The following is a 23,487-nucleotide window of genomic DNA, read 5'->3' on the forward strand; positions in this document are numbered from 1 at the left end:
TCTAGCGTTCACATGATAACACTATGTAACACAATTTTTGTTCCTGGGTAGTAAGTGTTATTTCCTAATTGCTTATGCCTCAAAAGTATAGAAAATGGCTATTATTCCCTACAAACTTTGCTTTTGTGACCAGGACAGTGATTATTATGAAATTTACCTATTTCCAATGAGAAAACAGGCGAATTTGTGTCTTTTCGTTCACATTAATTCAGAAAAAACAACATAAATCCAAATTAACATGTATTTATACTGTTAAAACAGTATAATCGTAAATCTTGAAAAACTACTCACTTCAGAAGTATGTACTTAGTCATTTTTGTATTACTTCAGTATAAATATTAATTTGGATTCATATGTTGTTTTTGTCTGACTTTATGTGAACGAAAAGACACACATTCGCCCGTTTTCTCATTGCAAATAGTTACATTTCAAGATATCACTGTCCTGGTCACAAAGGCAAAGTTTGTGGGGAATAATAGCCATTTTCTATACTTTTGAGGCATAACTGCATAATTGTTACACTGTGTAATTTGACTTCGCTTTCTACAATGTTTTGAGCTGAATTTGACTTTTAAGCATCCAGAGTTATTTTTAGAGCAAATTTCTGGACTTTAAACACTTTGAAAATCATCTGGTAATATATGAACAATACAATTGTTTCATATGTGAGTTTGCCAGATTAAAGTCCATTTCCTAAATAGTTCACTTAAATGTATACAGGTATTTTGACATAAGCTCAAAAAGTAACATGTGAGTTGTTTTGATTGTAGCTTTGGCAAATGGTAATAACACAAGAATTTTTGAATTTTTGTCCTAAGAAAAGTTTATCAGGAGTTTCAAAATCTCAGTATGAATGGTGTCAGACATAGGGTATATGAAACGATTAGGTTGTGTGTGTTGCGCGACTCGGCAAGGCCTGTGTCTGACCGCTGTTTGTGTGCGCAGTATGTGTTTGATGTGAGGAAGCCCGAGGACGAGGTGCTCATTTGCCTGCAACAAAAGGACCGCCGCGCTCGGCCCAAAGAGGGGAAAGGAGAGAACCTGGCCATCGGCTTCGACATCCAGAGGGTGAGGAGAGGAACCACCGGAGGGCGGCGCTGAGCAAGGCCCTCTCGGCCACAGGAGGGCTCTGATTTGACTTGCATTCACCTCAAGCTTCTAGCCAACCCAGAAGCATTTTGTAGGACAGTTTGTTTACTGTTTATTTGTAGAATGAAAATGATAAATTATTTTTTTCCCCAGTTAAAAATCTTTATTCTGTTCAATAACAACCTTATATACCCCAAGGAAGCAATGAAAAGAAATGACAGGCTTTGCTAGCGGTTGTCGTCGAGTTCCTCTCAGATTTCTTGTGGAGACATTGCTAGTGTACCCATCGTGACGGCGTTTTCCCCTCTCCCTCGTCCAGGTGGAGCTGAACCGGAAGTACCGCATGCACTCGACCCAGCAGAAAGTGGCGGGATCCATCTACATCAACTCGCGCTGCGTGTTCCTGAAGACGGAGCTGAAGGAGGGCCGCTACGTCATCATCCCCACCACCTTCGACCCCGGCCTCCAGGGAGAATTCCTGCTCCGGGTCTTCACAGACGTCCCTGCAGAGTGCAAGTAATCCAGTTGCCACCCTCTTCTCTCTCACCATTGCTTTGGGCAAGAAAACCCTATAACCTCACTAAATTGATCGTGGTCCGCAGGTGAGGTGAGGTTAGAGGGTTTTCTTGCTATCTTGATGGTTCTTCCATATTGTGAATCATAAACGAGCCTCAGTCTGGCAGTGGGCCGGGCTGTCAGAGCCTCCCTTTCTCTGTGCCCTCGAGTGACACCTGGTCTCTCGTGTCCCAGGGAGCTGACTCTGAACGAGCCCCCACAGACCTGCTGGACTGGCATGTGTGGATACCCCCAGCTGGTCACTCAGGTGCACGTGGTCAGCGCAGAGGGCCTGCAGGGCCAGGGTGCCGACGGAGGTACATGCCAGATTCTGACCATTTTGATTTGCGTTTTGATTTTGAGCCACTGTTGCACATCATTTCAAATTTAAATGTATTTGTTCCAGCTTCTGATCCCTATGTTGTGATAAGCTGTGATGGGGAGAAGGTCCGGTCTGCAGTGCACAAGGATAAGCGCAACCCGGAGTTCGACATCAAAGGGCTTTTCTACAGGAAAAAGACGAGGGAAGGCATTCATATAGAGGTATGGCAGTGACACGGATGCTAAAATACCTTCCATGAGCCATGTGCCACTCATGACATCACTTGAATTGGCAGTCACTAACCTGTAGGCCAGGGGACTGCAGGCCTGATTTTTGTGCCAACAGGAGCTCCCAATTACTCAATTTAAGTATTTGTCTAGTCAGGCTTCTTGACAATCAGATTTGTATGTGTATAGCTGATATAGAGGTGGGCTGGAACACAAACTAGGAGACACCAAAGCCCTCCATTACTGATACCCCTGTTGTAGGGGGTTTGGGTAGTTAACCGATTTAAGAGTCTATGCGTTTCTAAAGACCTTCTCGCCACCTTGTTTTGAAAGGGGCACGAGTCACAGCAGGCCGTAAAGCTGTGATTTTGAAAGGCAGTGTTTCATTGTTGCTGATCTTGGGATGGTAGGGTTTTGCTCCTCAAAGCACAGCCAGTAAATCCATTTAATGATCATGTTCCCTCTCCCTCTCCTGAACAGATCTACAACAAGAATGTGATCTGTGACTCGTTCCTCGGCCAGGTGATCCTCACCAGCGACCCCAACGACCTCCAGCAGCAGCACACGGTGCACCTGCGCGACCGAGGCAACCGGCAGAGCAACGACCTGCCCGGCACAGTGACCGTGAGGATCATCACTAGCAACGTGCTGACCAACATCTGAGCCAGCAGCGCCTTACCCCAGTGCCCAGACGCACAGTTCAAGGCTGTTCTGCCTCCCATGCAGTGAGACTAAGCCTATGTTTCTCAAAGTGAAAGCAAATATATATAGATACACATGTATACGTAAGTGTTTACAAGGGCTATGCATCATGGTGAGGGAGCATTCACGTCTGTTTTGACCAACTGCCTGTGGCTAGCAGGCTATCATTATCGTTCAGGAAGAACAGAGTATATCTGGAATGTATTTAATGTCAACCCTCCCGACCCCGACACTGAGAGCTGGCTGGCCCACATTAGGGGTCTTTACATTTCTCCTCTTCTCTCTACTCGTTGTTCCTTTTTTCCTTCTGAAAAGCTCATTCAGTTTTTTCTTTTGTTGTTGTTATTGCTTAATTCTTGTCTCTCAAACGTTGGGTGTAGTCTTTTAAGAAACGTCTTTTAAAAGTTCTTTGAGAGAACTAAACGCTGACAACAGTGAATTAATATTTTTTCAGAGTGTCTTTTACACTTCTTATATTTTGTTATACTACTAAGTTTGTTTGATTTTTCTGTGTATATTTATCATCAAGAAGTGCTTTATGGGACCAAAGAAAGCCATACAATGTTATCTACCATGCGCCATATTTGCCATCAGTTATTGTTTCTTTTTTAATGTCATTTGCCTGAGATGGTGAAAGTGAAGCCTCAATCACAGCAAACTGAATGAGGAAATGCTTTGGAACTGCACAATGCTAGACAGCAAAGTGATGCTGCTTAAATTATCTCCCTTGTTTTAATATACGCCAAACTGCGTAGCTGAAGACCGTAGATAACTGCAGTTTTGCTTGTACTTTTCTACTTTTCAGACGCTTAATTACAAGCTGTGTGTTATTAAGGGGAAAATGAAGAGGATGCATATATACTTGACTTGAGTACCTTTTGGAATGTTATTTCAAATATTAACATTAGTTTTATATAAATTCCTTTGAGATAAACAGTGCTTCCAAAATTAAGGTCATATTTTTCTCAAATGTTGTAACTCAAGTAAGGTCAGTATTGCATGGTACCCTTATGCAGCGTGGGAGAACATGCACAAAAAAGTTACTCATCTCAGAATTGATGTTTGCCCCAATGTTCCTCATTCAGTGTTTGTTGTGATTGAGCTTTGTCTGAGGTTTAAGGCCTTCTGGCCCACTGTGTTGTGGTCGTAGTGGGAGCTGGATGCACAATATACCTCACTTGACTGTTTTAGAATCAGCAGTGGGAAATATTTGGGTTAGTCTGGGTACAGGCACATGTAATCTCAATATATGTCCTTTCTGATAAACCAATGCTTTGGCCAAAACCAAATCTTAGGTGCCATAGTGGACAGTGTGTGCAACTAAAATTAAATCTTTAAAATACACAACTTTGTATTCAATATGGATAGCGTAATGTCCCATTTAATAGTCTTACATTCAGTCAAATATTAATTTCATAAATGTTTATATATTTTATCATCATTTATAATGGTTGGGTTTTCATAATGTTTTTTCAGTTTTCCTTCATTAAAGTGCAATAAGTGCTATGTTTAAAGTAGAAGCTTTTCTAACTTGGCTGAGAGAATATTTGACAATCCATTTTGACTTATCAAACCACTTTTTAAAGGCAGATATGTAGTTTTTTGAGAAAAGTGAGTTATTCTAGTTCTCATTGATGTTATATTATTTGCTCGTGTTCATTTTATTGTTTTCAGTAAAAGTGTAGTCAAGGCCCATTGAGCAAAATCCCTGTCGGCTTCGAACATGGTGCTGCCATTTTATACCCTGGCACATCGAGGACTTTGCTCAAATTTATTTGTACCCGATAAGTAAATCAATATGAAAATAGTTGTCATAAAAGGTGGAAAAAAGCTTTTCGGAGTGAGTATTGCTAAAATGTCTAACGTTTAGTAGAACTTCAGTATCATTCAAGAAGGCAGTGAGAGAGAGAGAGAGAGAGAGCGTCATTCAAATGACTGAGTTAGATTTTTGTTGCCTTGGTTGTATATTTTTGTATATCAGTTTTTTTTCATTGTTAAGAATATTGCCAAATATTGCTTTGTTATATTGTGTGTACTTCTTGGAGCATCTTTGCACTTCTCAGAAAATTCAACTATAGTACAAAACTCTAAAACTCTACTTGTTATTGGCTTTCTAATCATTCATTTGCCATGTTTACTTGTACATGAATACTTAAAATTTAAAATTAATAATAATTTACATGGACTACAGACATCGGAGCTGCTCTGTCACAGTAATGATACACATCTTATGATCATAATCCTTTGTAAACTAATTTTAACAGGAATTAAACAAACCACTTACTGAGGGAGAACCAGTAAGTACTCTCTTGTAGTTTGGCATAATCTTTGACTTGAAACTTGCAAATGTAATGCATGATAACACTCTATACCTGACAACTATAGCGTTTGTATGACTATTTTCTAATCAATATTTTGTACTTTTCTGTTAAATCTTTTATATTTCCGTGTTGAATCCTGGGTTCAAAGCAAATCTGTTTACTGTTGTTACAAAGCTGAAATTATTATTTTGTGTTTAATGTTTTTTTCTTTTCTTTTTAGTTTTATTCCTTTTTTTTCTCTTGATGAATCCCTGCCAGGGTGCCAACTGTGGTTATTTTGTAACAATTTTTTTTTTTTTTTTTTTTTGTATTTTATGTCAACTTGTGGCATGAATTTGAAATAAAACTTAAGATCTTTTAAGGGATTTCCTTTGAGACTTTATTATTTATTTGGAATGCATCATACCAGCCCATTATTGTAGATTCTTGTTTACACACAATGTGTCATACACCTTTTTGTCGAACTTCAAGGAATTGTTCAGGTATATGACATGGTTTTAGTGAATGCATGCAATGAAGGCAAATCTAGATGGGAGGTTGTCAGGGGATCTCCAGTGATTTTGCTGTGAGATATGGGAGGCTGCTCTAGACAATGTGTTGTGAGCTGCAAGTTACGAATGATTTTGGAGCAGTTGTGCAGTGTGAAAGAATTGTATAATGCCTTATAGGAGACTGCATGAAATTTCTGTGTGTGTGTGTGGTTAGAGTAAAACTGTAAGAGTGAGTAGACAAATGGATCAAGTAGATGTTTTCAGTTAACCATGAGCGGGTTATGTATCTTCTAGGAGAAAGACACCTGCACTTGTCTAGTTTAACCCATTAAATCCTCTCCTCACTGCCTGGGAATCCTTCTTGTGTTAATGAGAAACGCTGAATTGTGGATGTCTTGGGGAAGGGGTTGAAAAAACATAATCAAACCTGACCTTTACGTACACACAGCATCGACAAATTAAAAGTGGTTGAGAAGCGGGGGGAGGTGGGCAGAGCCCTGGCTATTCCTTTAGTAGTGTACTGTGCTCCTTCCGAGTTTGTCGCCTCCCTCTGTGATGACCCTCCTGCTGGCCTGACCCCTCCCACCTTTAAGAGGGATCAGCTGCAGGGAATGAAAGCAGCACTGCTGCCTCATAGCTTCAGCGGCTCGGCTCTGTGGATGGCTTGCCTGTTAGCAGCAGGTGCTTCTCTCAACTTTACAGCCACTTTTCACCTCCCAGGCATTTCGACCTCCGAGTGGGTGCCACTTTTCCTCAGCCGTGGACTATTTGCGACTAAAAGAGGTGAAGAACGAGCCAGATTCCAGCGTTGTTAGGAGGTAAGCAAAGAGATCCAGAGCTTAGCAGCCCTGTTGGTTTCTTAAGGGTTTACTTAAATCTTCTTAGTGCTACTGATTTTTTTTTTTTTTTTTTTTCCCTCTGGCATTGTTGGAAGCCAGAATGTAAAAGGGCATTTGTTTAAGTTAAAGAGACAGGGTTTGCTTTTTCTCAGGCAGCTGAGTTTTGCAAAAGATGGTAGTTTTAAACTGCAGGACATCAGCTGCCTGTGCATGGACTTGGTGTGGAGGAGAGTTATAAGAGGTGTCCTGAGCAACAGAAAGCAGACATACTGAAGTATTGAACTTTAAACTGTAGGCATTTGCAAATAATAAAATTGTTAAAAAAGTTAAAACCACCGCCAGCCCTAATGGACAGATCTCTATCACCGGGAGTCGGTGCAAGGACACATTAGTGGCCCTGTATCTGCTCCCAGGCTGCTGGCCCCAGTAGATTAAGCACTTGACTTACTGCTCATTCATTCATTCCATAGTCTTCAACACCTTTTGACATGATACAGTAAATCCACTTGCGCAGTGTGCTGGGGAGGAGAAGAGGACAGTTTATGTCCATGTTTACGGAAGCTGTAGCTTATGACACGGACTCCCCTGTAATTCCATGTTTTTGTCAACTGGGCTAGCTTTGACTTGATTGCATAAACACTTAACAACTAGAAATAACTATTGTTCCCTTTCTCCTTCCTGCAGTGCAAGGATGGCTGTGTCAGCTACACATTTTGATGTTATGCCATTGAGCACAGATTCTCAGCCTTTCTCCTTCACAATTATTTTGTAGGATTGCTCTTGAAAAACATTATCAACCGTTTTGCTACGGGGAAAGAGTATGTGATGTCTGTGATAGATCATTTGCAGATCAACCATGGAAATTGAAAGAACTACACCACAAAAGCAATGTTTCACTGGCAAGAGACTGGGCTGTATTCATTTTCTCAGTGGCACACTAAAACAATGGACACATTTCCATTTCGTGGAAGCTGAAGCACATTTACATATCTTCCAATTCAACCAAATTGCTAAGAGAGAGTAATGATTAACTTAAGCTCCAATCTTCTTTGCATTAAATCAAATTGATCAAACTGAATGCCTAGGCTAACAAAGACCAGGATTATTTTCCAGTGTAACGCAGTGTGACCATTTTTATACTTCCAATCATCGTTTGCAACACCACAACAAAGTTCTTCCTGTCCAGAGAAGCACAGGTAGTACTAGAATCTGATCATACTTTCTGAAAATATACTGAATACATTTTAGACATTCAGCATAACCTTTATTGCTTTTTGTCAGTCTGAAAAACGTCAACAGGAGTAAAAAATGCTTTGTCCCTGCCTTCAAAGCACCAGATGGTCAGTAAAGTGTCTCTATGTATCAATTAAGTAAAGGCCACGCAAGCCACAGTTACAGTATTTCAAACTCGTTGAGGTCAGCGGATTCGTTTTAATTCTTGTCTATTTCAATTAGAAATGTGTCATCCTAACCCTGATGGAAACATTTGGGCATTTGGGTGTAATAGTTTTTCTTGCTTTTAGAAATGAATTAATTACTGGAATGGCCAAATGTGTGTGAGGCTTGTTTTTATTTCAGGTTACAGGGGCAGCGTCACGGGAGTGCAGTGCAGCCCGGCAGACTGACTACCCGGGGTGTCTGATAAGCAGCTCAATCTTGGCCGCAGTGACATAAAGGATAGCAATAGCGCTGTCGCACGAAGGCCATCGAGATAGAGTTGCTCAGAGTACTAACATAACCAAAAAGACAATAATAATGATTTATATACATATACATATATTAAATACAAGACTGAAATTGGTTTTGCTGAAAGTGGTACATTCTTTAGCTGAAATTGAGGCAATTAGGCTAGGTGATACGTAAAGCACATTGACATTGTCTAAATGTTTATGTGTGAATGTGTGTGCAAAAATGTATTTGCCAAAATTAGATGAGAAAAATATATTTTACATTTAAAACAGCAATGAATTTACCAGATTTCAGCTTCTAGTTTGTGAAACTGACACACAAGTGGATCAGTGGCAGCAAGTTCATTCGAGTTATGGGCTAATGTCTTCACTGATTAAAGCGGCTGTTTTAACTTCCCAAGAAAAAATATGGATTGCATAACTGATCAGATTAGTGTGGGAATCTGATTTAGCCTTTAAAGGAATTAGTGTTTTTCTTTTTCTCTTTTTGTAGCCAGCTGACTAGAATCACAAGCATGACTTCAATTAACACTGAAATGCCGAGCCTTTGTTTGGCCATCATGTTTTGTTTAGATTTTTTTGGCCGCAGATGTGATATTTTATTCAGTTTTGCCACTGTAACCACATAAAGCTAACACTAAAGACTTGATATGATTTCAAAACCGCAAACTGTTCAGGAGTAGTTTTTTTGTAATTATGAAAAAGTATATTTGTCTGTGTGTGTTTATATATGTCTATATCTAGTTTATAAACCACAGGCAACCACAATTAAAGTAAGCCCTGGCTGGAGCATTATGGGAAATGATGGAGTTACAATAGGGCTCTTTGTCAGAGGTCTTGAGTTTTCTTCAACAATACCGATCGGAAGCTCCAGAACAAAGTGAAATGATTATCCTTCTCTTGACACCCTGACTCTGAGGTAGGCAGTGCAGTGTGTGGCTGGATCCTGTGTCTAGTGACAGGGAAACGCACCGTGCTTATCTGCCTGGGTGGACACACAGGACGGGGAAGAAATTTCTTGGCAATATCGCCTTTCCACATACAGGCCCCCAGCTTTATTGTACCATGCCTCTGCTGTTGTAATTAGCTTTTGAAATATTCATGGTCAAATGTGTCGTGGCCCCTGACAATATTCATCGTGCCCTGCACACCATGTCCGTGCCTGATTAACAGGTCGTCCGAGTCATTGTTTTGTTCACATCTTGTTTTCTGTCTGTGCCTTTCCCGTCTTTAGCACGGTTGCTTTATGATGCTTCATCGCTCTTCTAGACTATGCTGTATTTATTCAGTCACATCTTGAAATGTGACATTTACACTCTGTGGTAATGTACAAGGGAGTTATTACAAACTTGGAATTCCAAAGGATTCTCTCCATCGCCATTGCGGAGATCTTCTGAAATCTTCATCCATAACATATTCCATAATGATATGAGTTAAAAAAGTAATAGGTGCCTTCCCTGCAGTCATTTAAATATGTATTACAGTAGTTAATTTTGTATCTCCAGAAAATGAACCTGCTTTCCTTAACCCTCCTGTTTTGAGTTAGGAATGTAAAACTAATCCCTGATAATATGTCATGGAAGGCCAACAAAGTAGTACAAAGGAGCAAGTGCTCTCATTCTCACATTTAATATCAGGGTTTGCAAAACAATACGTAACAAACAATAACAACAACAAAATGTTTTTTTTCTACAGAGAAACCACACAACAAATAAAATATTTGATATGCAACAACAAAAAACACCAATACACTGTCCGATATTACTCATACTAATTCCTTAGAGGCCTTTGGATATGAAAGTTGATTTTTGCTTTTGTCTTATGTAACTGTTAAATTAAACACTCTTACTATGGTATGTTGATCGGTCATGAACCCCAGACTAAATTGTAGTGTTAACACTCTTTACAGGAACAATGCCACCCTGATAAGAAATAGCAAGTGCAATAGTAGAAGAAGTGCAGGGAGTATAAATCAACAACTGCCTGGATGACCACTGTAGTATAAAGAGGCACTGAACATGGCTTCTCAGCCATTGGTTGCTAATTAGCTCGTGTGGTTTGCAAGGATTACGAGCCGAGCCAGGAACCTGCAGCTCTCACATGACCGAGATCGAAGCAAGGCCTGCTTGATGAGCCTCCTGGTATCCTGACAACAAGCCTGGGTCTGTGCTCAATCACACCTGCGTTCTCTCATTGGCGTGCCTTCACTCACTTGCTAAAGTTAAACATGCGGGATTTGTCTTCATATTGGTATACCGCTTATTTAAAAATCATGTTGAGGATTCGTCTGATCTCCCATCAGTGTAACAGGAAGCTGGTGTGTCTGCTCTTTTGCAGCTCCATTCATGGCCTTGGCCTCAGTCTGTGTTTGTCATCCTATATCATTGTCATCTTTTTGTGTGTCTGACAGTTGTGCTTTGTTTTGTCCAGTGTCTTGTCTCTAGTGCCTTTCAGCTCCAGATATGTCGTAAAATAAGAGCATAGCAGCAACAGACTGAATGCATGGTGTCCTGGCAGCCATCACTCTTCCTGATATACAACTACTTAAAAAAAATCACATTGCAATCAGTTTACATTTTTTTCTGTGTATAGATGCATGTTAAAGTAAATACAGAGCTTTTGAAACTAATAATAATCTTAAAGTTTGATGTCCCTCTGTCCAAATGGGCATAAAACTGTCTTTTATTCTGCTTATCAGAAGTATGCAATGACTCCCTGGTCCTGAAACCACTTTGTTGAATTGCAGTTTAATTACACTTAAGTAGCCATCTAGACTGAATCTGCTAAATGGAACCAAAGTTAAGTAAGAAGACAGTAATTGGATTGAATTCCACAAAACATATTGTTTGGGGTTGGTTTTGTCACTGTAATCCCTTTCCTTCTAATTGATCCTGACAATCAAAGTGTCTTTTATGGAAATCCTGCTGCCAGAAAATTTTAGAGCGAGAGAGAGAGAAAAAATCTTACAAGCATCAAACCAAATTGTAATAATCATTCCTTTGCAATAGAATATTTATAGCAGACCTCTGTAAGACATGTAACTACTTATTTAGTAATCAAATCAGAATAAAAAGATCTAATTCCCTCTGTTTAATTGTTTATTTTTCACATTTTGATACCTTTGCGTGTTGCTGGGATATTTACCTGGTAATGGATAGTTTACTGAAGTCTAAGGTGTGTCCCTGGCACTTGTGTGTGTGCTGTCTCATGGGGGGTTTACACATTGTTAACTTGGGAAAAAGTGCACACGGATGGGCTGTGAGTTCTCTTCTAAATCCATTAAGTCATATGACTGCCGGCCTGATCCAGAGGTCGGACTCTGGCTTTGTGTTGCACACGAGTCTTTTTTTTTTTCTTTTTTTCCTCTGTGTTTCACTTTAAACAAAAATGTGTGTGCATTCCCATGAGTATTGCTCCTTGTTCTCTCTCTCTCCCAAAGGTCCTCAAATGGTGTCTTCTGATGTCAAGGAATAAACTGCAGCCATGGTTATTCTGCAGCAGGTAAGGACTGAGGCTTTTTTCAGGAATACAGACTGGTATGGGGTTATACTTATTTATATTTAAACCCAGGTTTGCACACAACAAACATATCAGTGAAAGCTCAGTAGTGTGTTAGTTAATTCCCTTCCTCCCTTCCTTAATGAAGAAAGAAAATGTTTGTGCATTGTAGTTGGTTTTAATCTTAGTACATCCCTGCTTTCTTCTTAGATTATTAGATCATTCTCTTTGGATATTTCTTTAAGAATACATATTGAGATAATTGTGTATTATAATAATGTCATATCTTACATATAGCATGAGGGGATTCACGTCATACAGTCAGTGTGTGAGTGCATTTGTGTTTTCCTGCAAACGGGTGTACAGCTGTGTGAGGTGTATGCAATGAAGAGGGAGCCCTTTGCCCACAGATAGTGTACTCAGGGACTCCCCCTTGCTGTCTCACAGAGTCACTTGTGAGGGGATGAACCTTTTTTGTATATCATTCACAGTGTTCAGCAATATTTCACAGTGCTGGCAGCTTAGGTGACGAAGCAGTGAAAATACAGCTACCACAGCACGTCTAGTTTCATTTAAAAAGCTGTTTTTATGTTCCGGTCAGCTTTTCAGAAGACACGTCACACAGCATGGACACAAATAAGCTTGGGACATTAATTACAAGTTCATTACCGTGTCCCCAAATACCTAGCTGGAAAACAGTGTTGCTCAGAATAGCTACTCTTCTCACGGAGGAAGAGACTGGGAAACTAGACTGATTAACCCTAAGCTGATCAAAGTCCAGGTCGCTTTAACACTAAACTTGGGCAGCCTGTCTGACGCACACTATAACCCATCACCTGTCTTTACAATTACAGAGAGCCATGTCCTTTTGTTTAGTTTTTCTTTCTTTACAATTCTCATATTTTTATTTTATTGTCTGATTTTTTGCACTGATTTATTTCAGTTATTCAGTCCGTATCTCTGTTGTGGTTTGGAAATAATTTCAGGTATTGCATATGTGTAGTAAAGTCGATACTTCTGTCTAGATGTGACAGTGCTCATAGTATATACAGTGAGCCTGTCATTGTGATGCCACTTGCCTCTAAATTTGATAGACTGTTTAAACCCCTCATGTCACGGGACCAGTCTTTTTGCTTAGTGGGTTTGTCATGTCGGTGTGTCATATTACATGACCAAGTTGTACTATTATACCACCAACTGAGACTGGATGACAGCTCTCCTGCTAAAAGTTGACCTCAGCAAATACTTGGATATCTTTATATATATATATATATATATATATATATATATATATATATATCTTGGATAGCTCATCTCTGAGGTCAAACTAAGGGCCTTACAGGAGCCAGGCCTGTGCTTTTCATATTAAGTGGCAGATATTGTGCTAGAGTGTCTATGTTTTACATGTACATCTTATAAGAGAGTAAATATGTCTAAATCACTTACTGAAGTAATTATTTCAATCATTCCTCCAAAATAAATCTTCTCCTGGGTTACTTCCAGCATTGTCCTGGAGATGAATCTCTAGTTCCTGGTGAGATAAGGACTATCCTATAACAGTGAGACCCTAGGCTTTGGTTAATATATCTGCTAACAGAGACATTTTTGAAAGCACTCAAACCATTTTGAATAAAGGAGCCAGTTTTGGTCCCATTCAGCCGATTGGTTGTCAGCGATGGCCGCGGCTGGTCTTCTTGAAGTTGGATGACTTGGTCCTAACTCGTCAGCCTTTATGAAGCGATAATTGGCACTGACACCTCCTCCTTTCATCACAAAGATGAGTACCCAACTGGACATTTCCAGGATTTCTTTGCTTTGACAAAACTGGGGCATGTGATGTTTCTCTGGCGACCGTCCTCGGCCTTCCCCTGCTGAAAACACAGCGGCCCACAGTCGCACAACAGCCAGCACGCCTTCAAGGCCGTTAAAGGGCTGTTTACTCTCTTAAATCCGCAAGACCTGAAGAATTCCTGGTTATGAAATGTGGTTGCCGTGCCTTTAAATAAGGAGATAGGAGGCCTGGGTGGGACTGAGCTAGAACAGGCAAAGCTATGCGAAAACTGTGTCAAATTAAGGTAATTGTCTTACTGTTTATTAACCTCTATTAAAGTTTCAATTAAAATGGGTGGGAGACTTAAGGCCTTTTCATGTAGCACCTTCCTTGTATTTATTCTTACACTTAATTACGTATCTCATTGTTGTAATATTTCCTTAAATGGCTAAAATTGGTACAAACATAATGAAGAGAATTCTAGAAATGGCAGAACTATAAGCTTGTTAAGTAAATAAATATAACCTGAATTACATGGACTTGTGTGGCTATTGAAGTATAAGAAATATGAACTGGCTAAGATACAATTGAACTGTGGAAGCTGTTTTTTGGTTTGGCACCATAGATGATTGTATTAAGAAGGTATTAAGAAACTTGTCTTTTTTAATACATCAGTGTCCTATATCACACTGTGGGAATTAATATATATAAATAACTATTTTTACGGTGTGTAAATCTCTGAGGAAGCAAAACAAATTAGACCATCATCTTTGCTTCTCTGATAACAAAAGTTGGTTAACACAGACATATCAATCCTGTAGCATTAGCTATATTTTGTATTTTCTACTGACCTAAGATTTGTGACGAATGTTATTGAATGCTTATCTGGCAAAACGAGTATCCTGCCATTTCTATCCTCTATTTGGGATTGGTGTCTTTTCCAAATTAAAGGCTTTTCACATGCTTTCCAAAAGGCTTGACAATAATGCTAAGCAGTGGCTGAGCAATGTGTGGAATTTACACCCAAGTAATTACAATTGCACTGCACACCCCACCTCATAACATGGGACGTGTATTGCTTTCTAATCCCATCTTGCACCTGGAGCTAGACTACAAACACTGGGTTTAAGACTAATGTATATATTAACTCACCTGCACAGTTGCCACATGGATATCATGGTATGAATAGTTTGTCTCCGTGTACATTGTGCACACTGTGTGAGGGAGCTGGGAGGCCGGCAGTATGCGTTCTACACAAACTGTTTTCTATGGCAACACTTCAGTGCTAGGCAGTGCCATTGTCTATTATTTCCCAGACTGAAGGATTTTCTGAAAGACCCCTCCGTAAGCCCCTGAAATCCTGTAGCTAAAATGAAAGAAGTTAACCCCGTTCCCCGTGGACTAATGCAGAGTAAAATGCATGGGTATTTACGTTATTTGTGCCAAACATATACCTCCTTCTTTTGGTTTTGTATTAATGCCTTGTGCAATTAACGTGTATAATTGTGTCGTACTAAGATTTTATTTTCTTTAAGGAATCGGAAGAAATTATTGGTTTTATGGGCTTTTTCAGTGCTTTGAAGGTGCAGATTTTTCAAGAAATCCCTAAACACCCACGCTGGATGTTATGTGTTGATGCAAAAGAAAAAGAATAAGATGTCCAGATAATTTATCCCATAGGTCAATATTTAATGTGAGGCAGCAAAAACATACCCCATTTCTGCCCCCATTTTACCTCCAAGCACCCACACTAAAACAAAATAAGATATCAAGCTGCTATTTGTGTCACAGCAGTTGGTTTGATTAGCTTTGAGGCAGTTTAATAGGACAGTAAATTGTGTGGAAATAAAAAGATTCATGGCCCCTGTTAAATGTCATTAAAATGTCAGATGTGGCCTTCTTCTGACAAACCAGCACCCTCCGTGAGATACTGCCTGGAGTCTTCCTATCTAAATGCTAATGGACTCTCCAACCCCCACCCTTGGTTTTGAGCTCCTAAATTAAATTTTACTTAGAAAGCAGTTTGTCTGATTGTCTTGCTTAGAGAGAGAAAAAAGCCAATGTCACAGGGAATGCATATTTGATTCTCAAAGTAATTTTCAACTGATGCCGTTGTTACATTTTTTCTGTGCTACAGATTTCATGAATTAGTCCTGGAAGTTAAGTCCTTTTCTGTTTTGGTCAGGGCTGGAGAACACTGAGAAGGTTTCTTCAAGTTGTTTTAGCAAATCCTTGGAAAGTGTTTTGTATAAGGAATACATTAAGTGCAATGAGATCTGTCTTTATATACATTACCTTTGGGACCTTGTTAAATGTCTTTCTTCCAGAGCTTTACTGCAAATCTGATTTAGACACACAACTTCTCACCCTGAACATCTCAGCACAGGGGCTGCTGTGAGAAAAGAGCACGCTCTGTCAGACGAATAATTCAAGTCCTGTTCTTGTTGTTCACCAGCATCTTTCTGAATGTTTTGAGAATCATTCGCTTTGAAGACACCTGACCCTACCTGTCCTGTGAAGTTAATATCTCACTAAGAGGAGACAAATCGCTCAAAACAAGTGAAGTACAATCTTGGATATTCCATAGTGATGTTCCTTAGGTATATAGGAAATACAGCTACTGGTTTTCTGTTGGGATGTTTAAGGTGTATGCACAGTGTTCTTGTAAAAATGTACTGATTGATAGGGAAGGAAGCCAGATAAACTGACTAGAATTATTGTGATAGATTATTGTGTAAGTCCCGGTCACACATTAAAGTGTGTGTGTGTGTGTGTGTGTGTGTGTGTGTGTGTGTGTGTGTGTGTGTGTGTATTTGCATTTCCTGCTGATGCTAGGGACATATAAGGAGCTGCTCAGAATATATGCTTGATTCGGACTCATTTTCAAGGTCATTAATAGCAGGACATACCCCTCAGTGCAACTGTCCTGTACAAGCGCCTGTTTCCTTAGTAAACACCCACAAAGGTAACACAGTAACTTTTACATTCATAACTGAGCACCTTTGTCATGTTTAAAGAGAAGGGTGGAACTCATGAAATCAAACACAGCCACAGAAAGCATATTGATATAGCCGTTTCTGAGCTGATAGAGTTGTCTTCATCAGCTCCCACAGATGAAAGGGAGGTAAAGGATACAGGAGCAAACATATTTTTGTCAGAGAAGAATGGTTAAAATCTATAGCTTGATTGAACTGAATTGGACATCTTTTAAATCAAAATATTATATAACAACACCTCCCATATCTTGCTCTCAAAGCGTAATACCCAAATCTCTTTTTCATTGCTGCCGAACTGGGAAATCTGTGGACAGAAAGTCTGCAAGGTGCTGATTCTTAGTCTGCTAGGTTTTTTTTTTTTTTTTTGTATCAATATTAATCACATTGTGATTATGATTAAGTGCTACATGGTGATAATTAATCAATTCTTAATTGTGTTACGATCTGAGTTTCTGACCTCACTGCATCTTGTGCTAATAAATTGCGGAATTAAAGAGCAATTTAAAAAGCAAAGGAACGACTAGGACCCACAGGGGGGCAGTCTACTACCAGCCGTCGTCTGCAAGGTTATTGAACTGAACTAGTGTTACTACTGGTGTATGCTCAAGAGGTTGTAATTGTGAGCTAGTGTAGTTTGGTAATGCATTGCATTTTGTTTGTCTTCTAATCTAGTTTTGTGTAGTTTTAGATAAAAAACTAAATACATAACACTTAGCAACTTGACTTGTTAATGAATTATTTTTTTAGAAAGCTGCCATTTTGGCATCTTCTGTTTTTCTATGTTCTGTCTCAGCCCTTAGCTAAAATATGTCTAGGTAAACAAACAGTGTTTCTTTTTGTCCAGGTCTGTCAGTGAAGTACCAAGAAAGCACTCCCTCAATTATTCAGTGTGTTAATTGTGAGAGAGCCTATTACCTGATAGCCTTGAGTCTGTGCCGGCGGGATTGGGTTCCTGTTCCACACCTGTGCAGCTTGCCCTGCACAAACATCAGGGCTCAAATATACATACCATATATAGTCCCCCCTATCCACTAGACAAGAACTGCCAACTAGAATTAGATGCATATTAATCTAAGTTAATGTAATCCATTTTTTCAATGCCAATGCACATTAAATACAAAGTTCGCTCTGTTCATGAATTAAATATTAGTCTGTAATAGATCACTCTAGCAGGAATGTTTTGCTGACAATAACTGATAATACCCATGTAAGGATGGGAAAAAAATAATGTAAATGGCTCGGTTTGCAATCTCAGGAAATAGTTTTATTAATACATTTTGAAACTTATATGTGTATTTATTTTTCTGCTGTATTTGATAATGTAAAATATATTCAATATAGTTAATCAAATGTATAGTTATATTAAACAAGCTTATTATTGTGATGAAGACTACTGTTGGTGCTGATTACATTTTAATTAATCTTAAGAACTAAGATTCAAAATCATAGGTGGAGGGTGGTTTATTTTAATGTTTTGGTTGCCTAATCAAACCTCTACAGGTTATATTTTATATTGCCTGATACCAACAATGCAACCTATTGATCGTTTGGATCTTTGTTTAATTCTGTCAGGAGCGCACAATTTACTGATGCTGGGTGGGTCACTGCTATAAGACATGGCTATAAATCCCTCTTCATTTGCATACAAATGGTGACAGTCTGTGAGTGGCGGACACCGTGATGTAGGGTCTGGAGAATTTATCTGTGCAGGATTTGTGTTTAGTCCGGAAGATACGCATCAGGAGAGATGCTTCCCGAAACAATAGAGCATAAGACATGAACATAAATCTCAAAAGAAACTGTCCTCTTGGAAAATATTATGGCATAGAACTGACACACAAAGAGATGTAATTCATTATTTGCAGTCTTCCCATGGTTTAATGTTCTTAGAAATAAAAATCCTACCTTGTTTATTCACTTACTTATTTATGCTTGAATTTCAGTTTATCCCCCTTTAACAGCAGGCCCGACAAAGTACTATCAAAAGAAACGGAGAATAATATAAAGAGTCACTGTGTGCTGTGACATCAAACTGGAGTCTGGTTAGAGGAGAAGAAATGGGGTCAAAAATGGCCAGAGAGCTTTGGTGACAATTTTGTTTCGGATACGTTTTAATACCATACAAAATTAAATTGATATGTCAAGGCAAAAACACTCGACTGTGACTAAATTAGCTATCAATGTTTCTCTGCTGCCCATCTATCTTTCTGTATAGCTAGGTTAGGGCTTTTTTTTCCCTTCAGTTATTACTGCATTTTTGTTCAACTTGAAAGAAAATGTATCTCGGAAAACAAAAACCTGAGTCATTGTGGGATTAGCTCTGGAGAAAAAAAGTCGACAACAATAAATTATTTAAATTCCTGTTACGAGGTCGGGGGTACTTTAAGGAATGGCAGCTGTGCTTTGGTGTTGGGTTTTCATTGTGGCTGTATTGATTTGCCAGTGGATGTATTTAGTTAATTAAAAACCCATATATATCGAGGGAATACCCACAATTGTTTTTTTTTAAAGCTGTAGGTAACTCATCAAGAGCTTGTCACTGTGTGTCAAAAGTGTCTCATCTAGGCTTTCCTGGGGGATGATTGTTCAAGGCCCGACCAGGAGCCAATCCGGTGTTGAGATTGTGTTTCCGCTCACACACCGCCGAGGAGCAGCACCGCGATGATTCTCCAGTGCTGCTCTGTAAAGTGGATTTGCAAAACACTGGCACCTACCAGGGTATAAGAGCACCTTCTGCTGTTGCGGCTTTGTGAATAGATTTTTGCAGCACAAACTTGGCCCCACCTGTGCTTCATTGTTAAAAAGAATACTCCTGTTTTGTTTATTTGGTTTTGGGTTTGTTATCTAGGGTAGAAGCTAGGATATTCTGCAAGTTCAAGGAACACAGCCTGGGTGATTCAGGGGGAACTCTCCTGCCCTTGAAGCACATGCTGGTGGGGCCCCCAGAGCCGCAGTATTCTTTTTGGGGCCTTTATGGAAGTAAAGCTGGACTTTTAAGATGTACAGTCAACGTCACAAGGAGGACTTATACGAGAAAGAACAAGGGAAATGGGCGCTGCTGCGAAATGTCAACACTGTGTTCAAACAGAGCACCTTGTTACCGGTAGGACTGATTCCACTAGAAGAGGGGAAACTGTACTGAAATACAGCATTGGCAAGAATGATTGTGATTTGGATGAGAGTGTTTTTATTTCAGTATTAGTGAATGACTGGAATTTAATTTAAATAATCTATTCTAACTATTCTATATTTATATTTTGTTTATACTTTATAAACAAAAACAGCTTTTACTAATGTTTTCTTTGTATATGTCTTCTTTTTCAGTGGCAGTAAAAACATTGTTATTTTAAGCCATATGCCAGGGTGGGGTAACTAGAGAGACACTCAGCATTCCCTAAGCTTTTCATTTTGAAGTAATACTTTCTTTAAAAGTAAAATGCATGTGTATTGGAGCATGACAGAATTTCCCAAAACAAATTCTGAATGTGTTTTCTATAAAGTGTTGATTTAAAGAAGAACTGGGATAGATCTAACTACCTCCACATATTCTAATAGTGTATAAGGTAGTCTTTAAAAGTTGCCTGAACTTCATACAAGGGACCTCTGAAACTGTACCTCTGGTATAACTCTACTGCATGAGAATTAATGCTGTTGATGAATTAAACTGACTCATATCCTGATCAGTATTAACTCTATGATTCATTTGATAAAGCGTGCCTTTAGATTGACACATGCAAATGGCTTTGTTGTTAAACTGTCTGTTCTGTCCTGTATGCTATAGTCACTGACCGAATTAACCCAGATGTGTTGAATGTGGTGATTTCAGAGCACTAAAACTTAACAACAGTGCTGGACACAGACACTTGATGTTTTTGGCCACCCTTATGCAACTTATTTATTAATTTTAAAAACAAATACAACTTTTCTTTCTTTCTTTGGCAAAATAATGAAACGTGAGAGAAACAACTTGTCTGTTCTTTAATTCAGTGTGGTCTACACAGGCTCCAGATACTTATTGCAGTAGTTTCACAACTGTGCACACTTAACATGCAGCTATCAGTCCTAATGTGTAATTATACACAAATACTTTATGCCGAACCAGCTTGTCATTGTTATATTAATAGATTCTTGTGTGTGATTGTGGAAATGTTCAGTGATTTATCATTAACAATTACTCTATATGCAACTTCAGCGCTAAATGTGGCTTGTGAAAATGGCTAGTGCCTGGGAGTGCCCTTGACCCATCACTACCCAGGTTGGGTGGTCTTCAGTTGATCATGGTTTCCTTGGCTTGTGGCCCAACAGCACCTCTTGTAGTGTACCAGGCACCTTTGACCTGTACAGTTGTTTTTGGCGCGAGCTGTGTGCATCCTCCTTGGGATGTTTCGGCTCTGCTGTTTGCGCTGTGCACATCCAGGGTGAAGAGAAATAGGTGGTGTCTCAGGGGACTCATAATTACATGTACACACAGTTCTGGCATCCACTCTTTCCAACCGCTTTCAAACTGATGCAGTGTAAGAGTGGCTGATAGGCCCAGTGTGATCAGACAGTGACCTCGATTCTGTTTCAGGGGGATTATGTTTGGTTGGACCTCAAGACGGGCCGTGAGTTTGAAGTTCCCATCGGGGCTGTGGTCAAGCTTTGCGACTCTGGGCAGATCCAGGTGTTGGACGATGAAGGCAATGTGAGTAAAGGGGGAACATTATGGCTGGACAGGAGGGGCCTGTGTGAGGAGAGAATTAAAACGTGTAGCCCTGTCACTGATATAATTTATATTGTATTGAAGGAAATGTAACCCTTGATCAAATAGAGTAAAATAAAATAAAATACACTTGGACTCAATACTCCAGCTAATGGTAATACTTCATATTAAATACATTAATAAATAGGGGCCGGTTGTCCAATCTAAGCCTGGGATTAAACCAAAACTTTGACACACCCACTGATTGAACGCAACAATACTGTACCCAGTGGCAGTTTTGGCTTTTGTAAGATGCTGCTTTCTTCTACTCAGAAATGCAACCGTTATGATGTGCAGGTGTTTGCTATTAGATCAAAGTTTTGGCCCTAAATTGAAAGCGTGGGTGTAGTCCCTGGATACTGGATGTATCACTGAAGCAGTGAGTGTACTGAGTGGGGGAAATGACTGTGGTTTTACTGTTGTGCAGGAGCACTGGATCTCACCCCAGAATGCCACCAACATCAAGCCCATGCACCCCACCTCCATCCACGGTGTGGAGGACATGATCCGGCTGGGAGACCTGAACGAGGCGGGGATCCTCCGCAACCTGCTCATCCGCTACAGGGAGCACCTCATCTATGTGAGTCCCACTGTGGAGAGACTCTGGCCCAGGGCTGTTACCCTTGCACACACAACAAGCAGGATATAGAGCACCACCAGGCCCGACTACTGTTAAAATCATGTTGATGACCCTGATTGGAAAACATAAGTGATGTTTGTGTACAGGAGCCAGTTAGGATTTAACACACAAAGAAATTGAAATGTGTTGTGTTTTTGTAGAGCTCTCTCTGGTTTCTTGATCATCACTGCAACATTTAGTCTCTTCTTACTGTTTCTCTACTGAACTATCTACTTCACTTGCCTTTGCATGACATGTTAACGATTTACAGGAAACTTACTTTCTTTATTTGGAAGGGCACCTTAAATTCGCACAGACTTTAGTCTTTAACTAATATACACATTGTCTATTATAGATACAGTTCCCTTTGTCATTCCATATCTGGGTGTAATATTTATTTGTATTTGTTTTTTTTTATTACCTTGTCAGTGGTTGTCAAGAATAATGTAGTAAAACTTTATACCATCATATGCAATGACAGATAATAACATATAGTAATTCCAATAATGCTATTTGTTCATGATGAAGATGAAAACAAATCATTGTCTTCCCCACAGTTGCAAACAAAACCAAATTATTGTATTTATAATTCTTGATCTCTGCACTTTTTCTGTTTTTTCAAAACAAACTTTGTGCTCTGTCTTCCTTGTTCTGTCTAAAGACTAATTGTGGAGGGAGGGTAAGTATCTATGCATTCTGCATGGGCAGCCATCCATTACAGCATGGCTGGATCATCTAACTGACACCGATACACCCACCATTGTCCTGAAACATCTGATACGCTGGCTAGCTGTCTGTGCCATCCATCCCATGTCATTACTACCATAAACATGGATACAGCATTCCTATAGACTGTGCACAATTTACTGCGCTACGGTAAATGCATATTCAAGAGCTACTTTGTTCATGTTTTTAATATTAATTGAAAAAATGATTTATATTTGTTTTCAGCTAGTTAGCAACAAAAATCATCTGCTATTGAATTTCTTCAATGTCTGTTTACTGTATTATTAATTCATGCATCAATGATGAGCTCATGGGAATGCAGTCCAATGTGCTTGTGTAATCACAGAGCAGGTGCTGTGGGCAGTGGGGCATTCTTCCCATTTTCACTCACTTATATAACGTGCTTTCAAGGTCTCAGTGTGGCTCCAGACTAGCTCACTAATACAGGCTGGGTGAGGGACTTAAGGAGTCTGCAATCAAACAAAAAGCTCAGTGTTAAAACAGTAGCCTGGGCCCTGAATTGTGTCAGCAAGGCCTAGTTTATCTAACTGGTTGACTACTGTGTTTGTCTAGTTAGGTCTCAGCTACTTCTTTTAATTTCTGGGATTGTTACCCACACACAGGAAACATGGTCTTGGTCATGGCTTTAGAGGTACTGATTCCAATATATACTCAGCAAAAAAGAAACGTCCTCACTTTCAACTGCTTTTATTTTCAGCAAACTTAACATGTGTAAATATTTGTATGAACATAAAAAGATTCAACAACTAAGAGATAAACTGAACAAGTTTCACAGACATGTGACTAACAGAAATTGAATAATGTGTCCCTGAACAAAGGGGGGGGTCAAAATCAAAAGTAACAGTCAGTATCTGGTGTGGCCCCCAGCTGCATTAAGCACT

General features: G+C 39.5%; 2 protein-coding genes across 2 annotated transcripts in view; both read left to right on the forward strand.

Annotated features, from left to right (window-relative positions):
* The window catches only part of capn5a (calpain 5a), a 33,253-nt gene extending 27,676 nt beyond the window's left edge, over positions 1 to 5,577 (forward strand). The window contains exons 9-13 of the mRNA XM_066699311.1: positions 946 to 1,068; positions 1,409 to 1,605; positions 1,840 to 1,961; positions 2,051 to 2,187; positions 2,674 to 5,577. Coding sequence (XP_066555408.1) covers positions 946 to 1,068; positions 1,409 to 1,605; positions 1,840 to 1,961; positions 2,051 to 2,187; positions 2,674 to 2,856 — 762 coding nt within the window. The 3' untranslated portion in view covers positions 2,857 to 5,577. The remainder of the gene's footprint in view (positions 1 to 945; positions 1,069 to 1,408; positions 1,606 to 1,839; positions 1,962 to 2,050; positions 2,188 to 2,673) is intronic.
* Positions 5,578 to 6,345: 768 nt separating this feature from the next.
* LOC136746675 (unconventional myosin-VIIa) overlaps positions 6,346 to 23,487 on the forward strand; it is a 48,013-nt gene continuing 30,871 nt past the window's right edge. Inside the window, exons 1-5 of the mRNA XM_066699314.1 lie at positions 6,346 to 6,525; positions 11,674 to 11,735; positions 21,070 to 21,183; positions 21,668 to 21,820; positions 22,521 to 22,538. Coding sequence (XP_066555411.1) covers positions 11,718 to 11,735; positions 21,070 to 21,183; positions 21,668 to 21,820; positions 22,521 to 22,538 — 303 coding nt within the window. The 5' untranslated portion in view covers positions 6,346 to 6,525; positions 11,674 to 11,717. The remainder of the gene's footprint in view (positions 6,526 to 11,673; positions 11,736 to 21,069; positions 21,184 to 21,667; positions 21,821 to 22,520; positions 22,539 to 23,487) is intronic.

This window comes from Amia ocellicauda, chromosome 3 (assembly GCF_036373705.1).
Source record: "Amia ocellicauda isolate fAmiCal2 chromosome 3, fAmiCal2.hap1, whole genome shotgun sequence".
Lineage (NCBI taxonomy): Eukaryota > Metazoa > Chordata > Actinopteri > Amiiformes > Amiidae > Amia > Amia ocellicauda.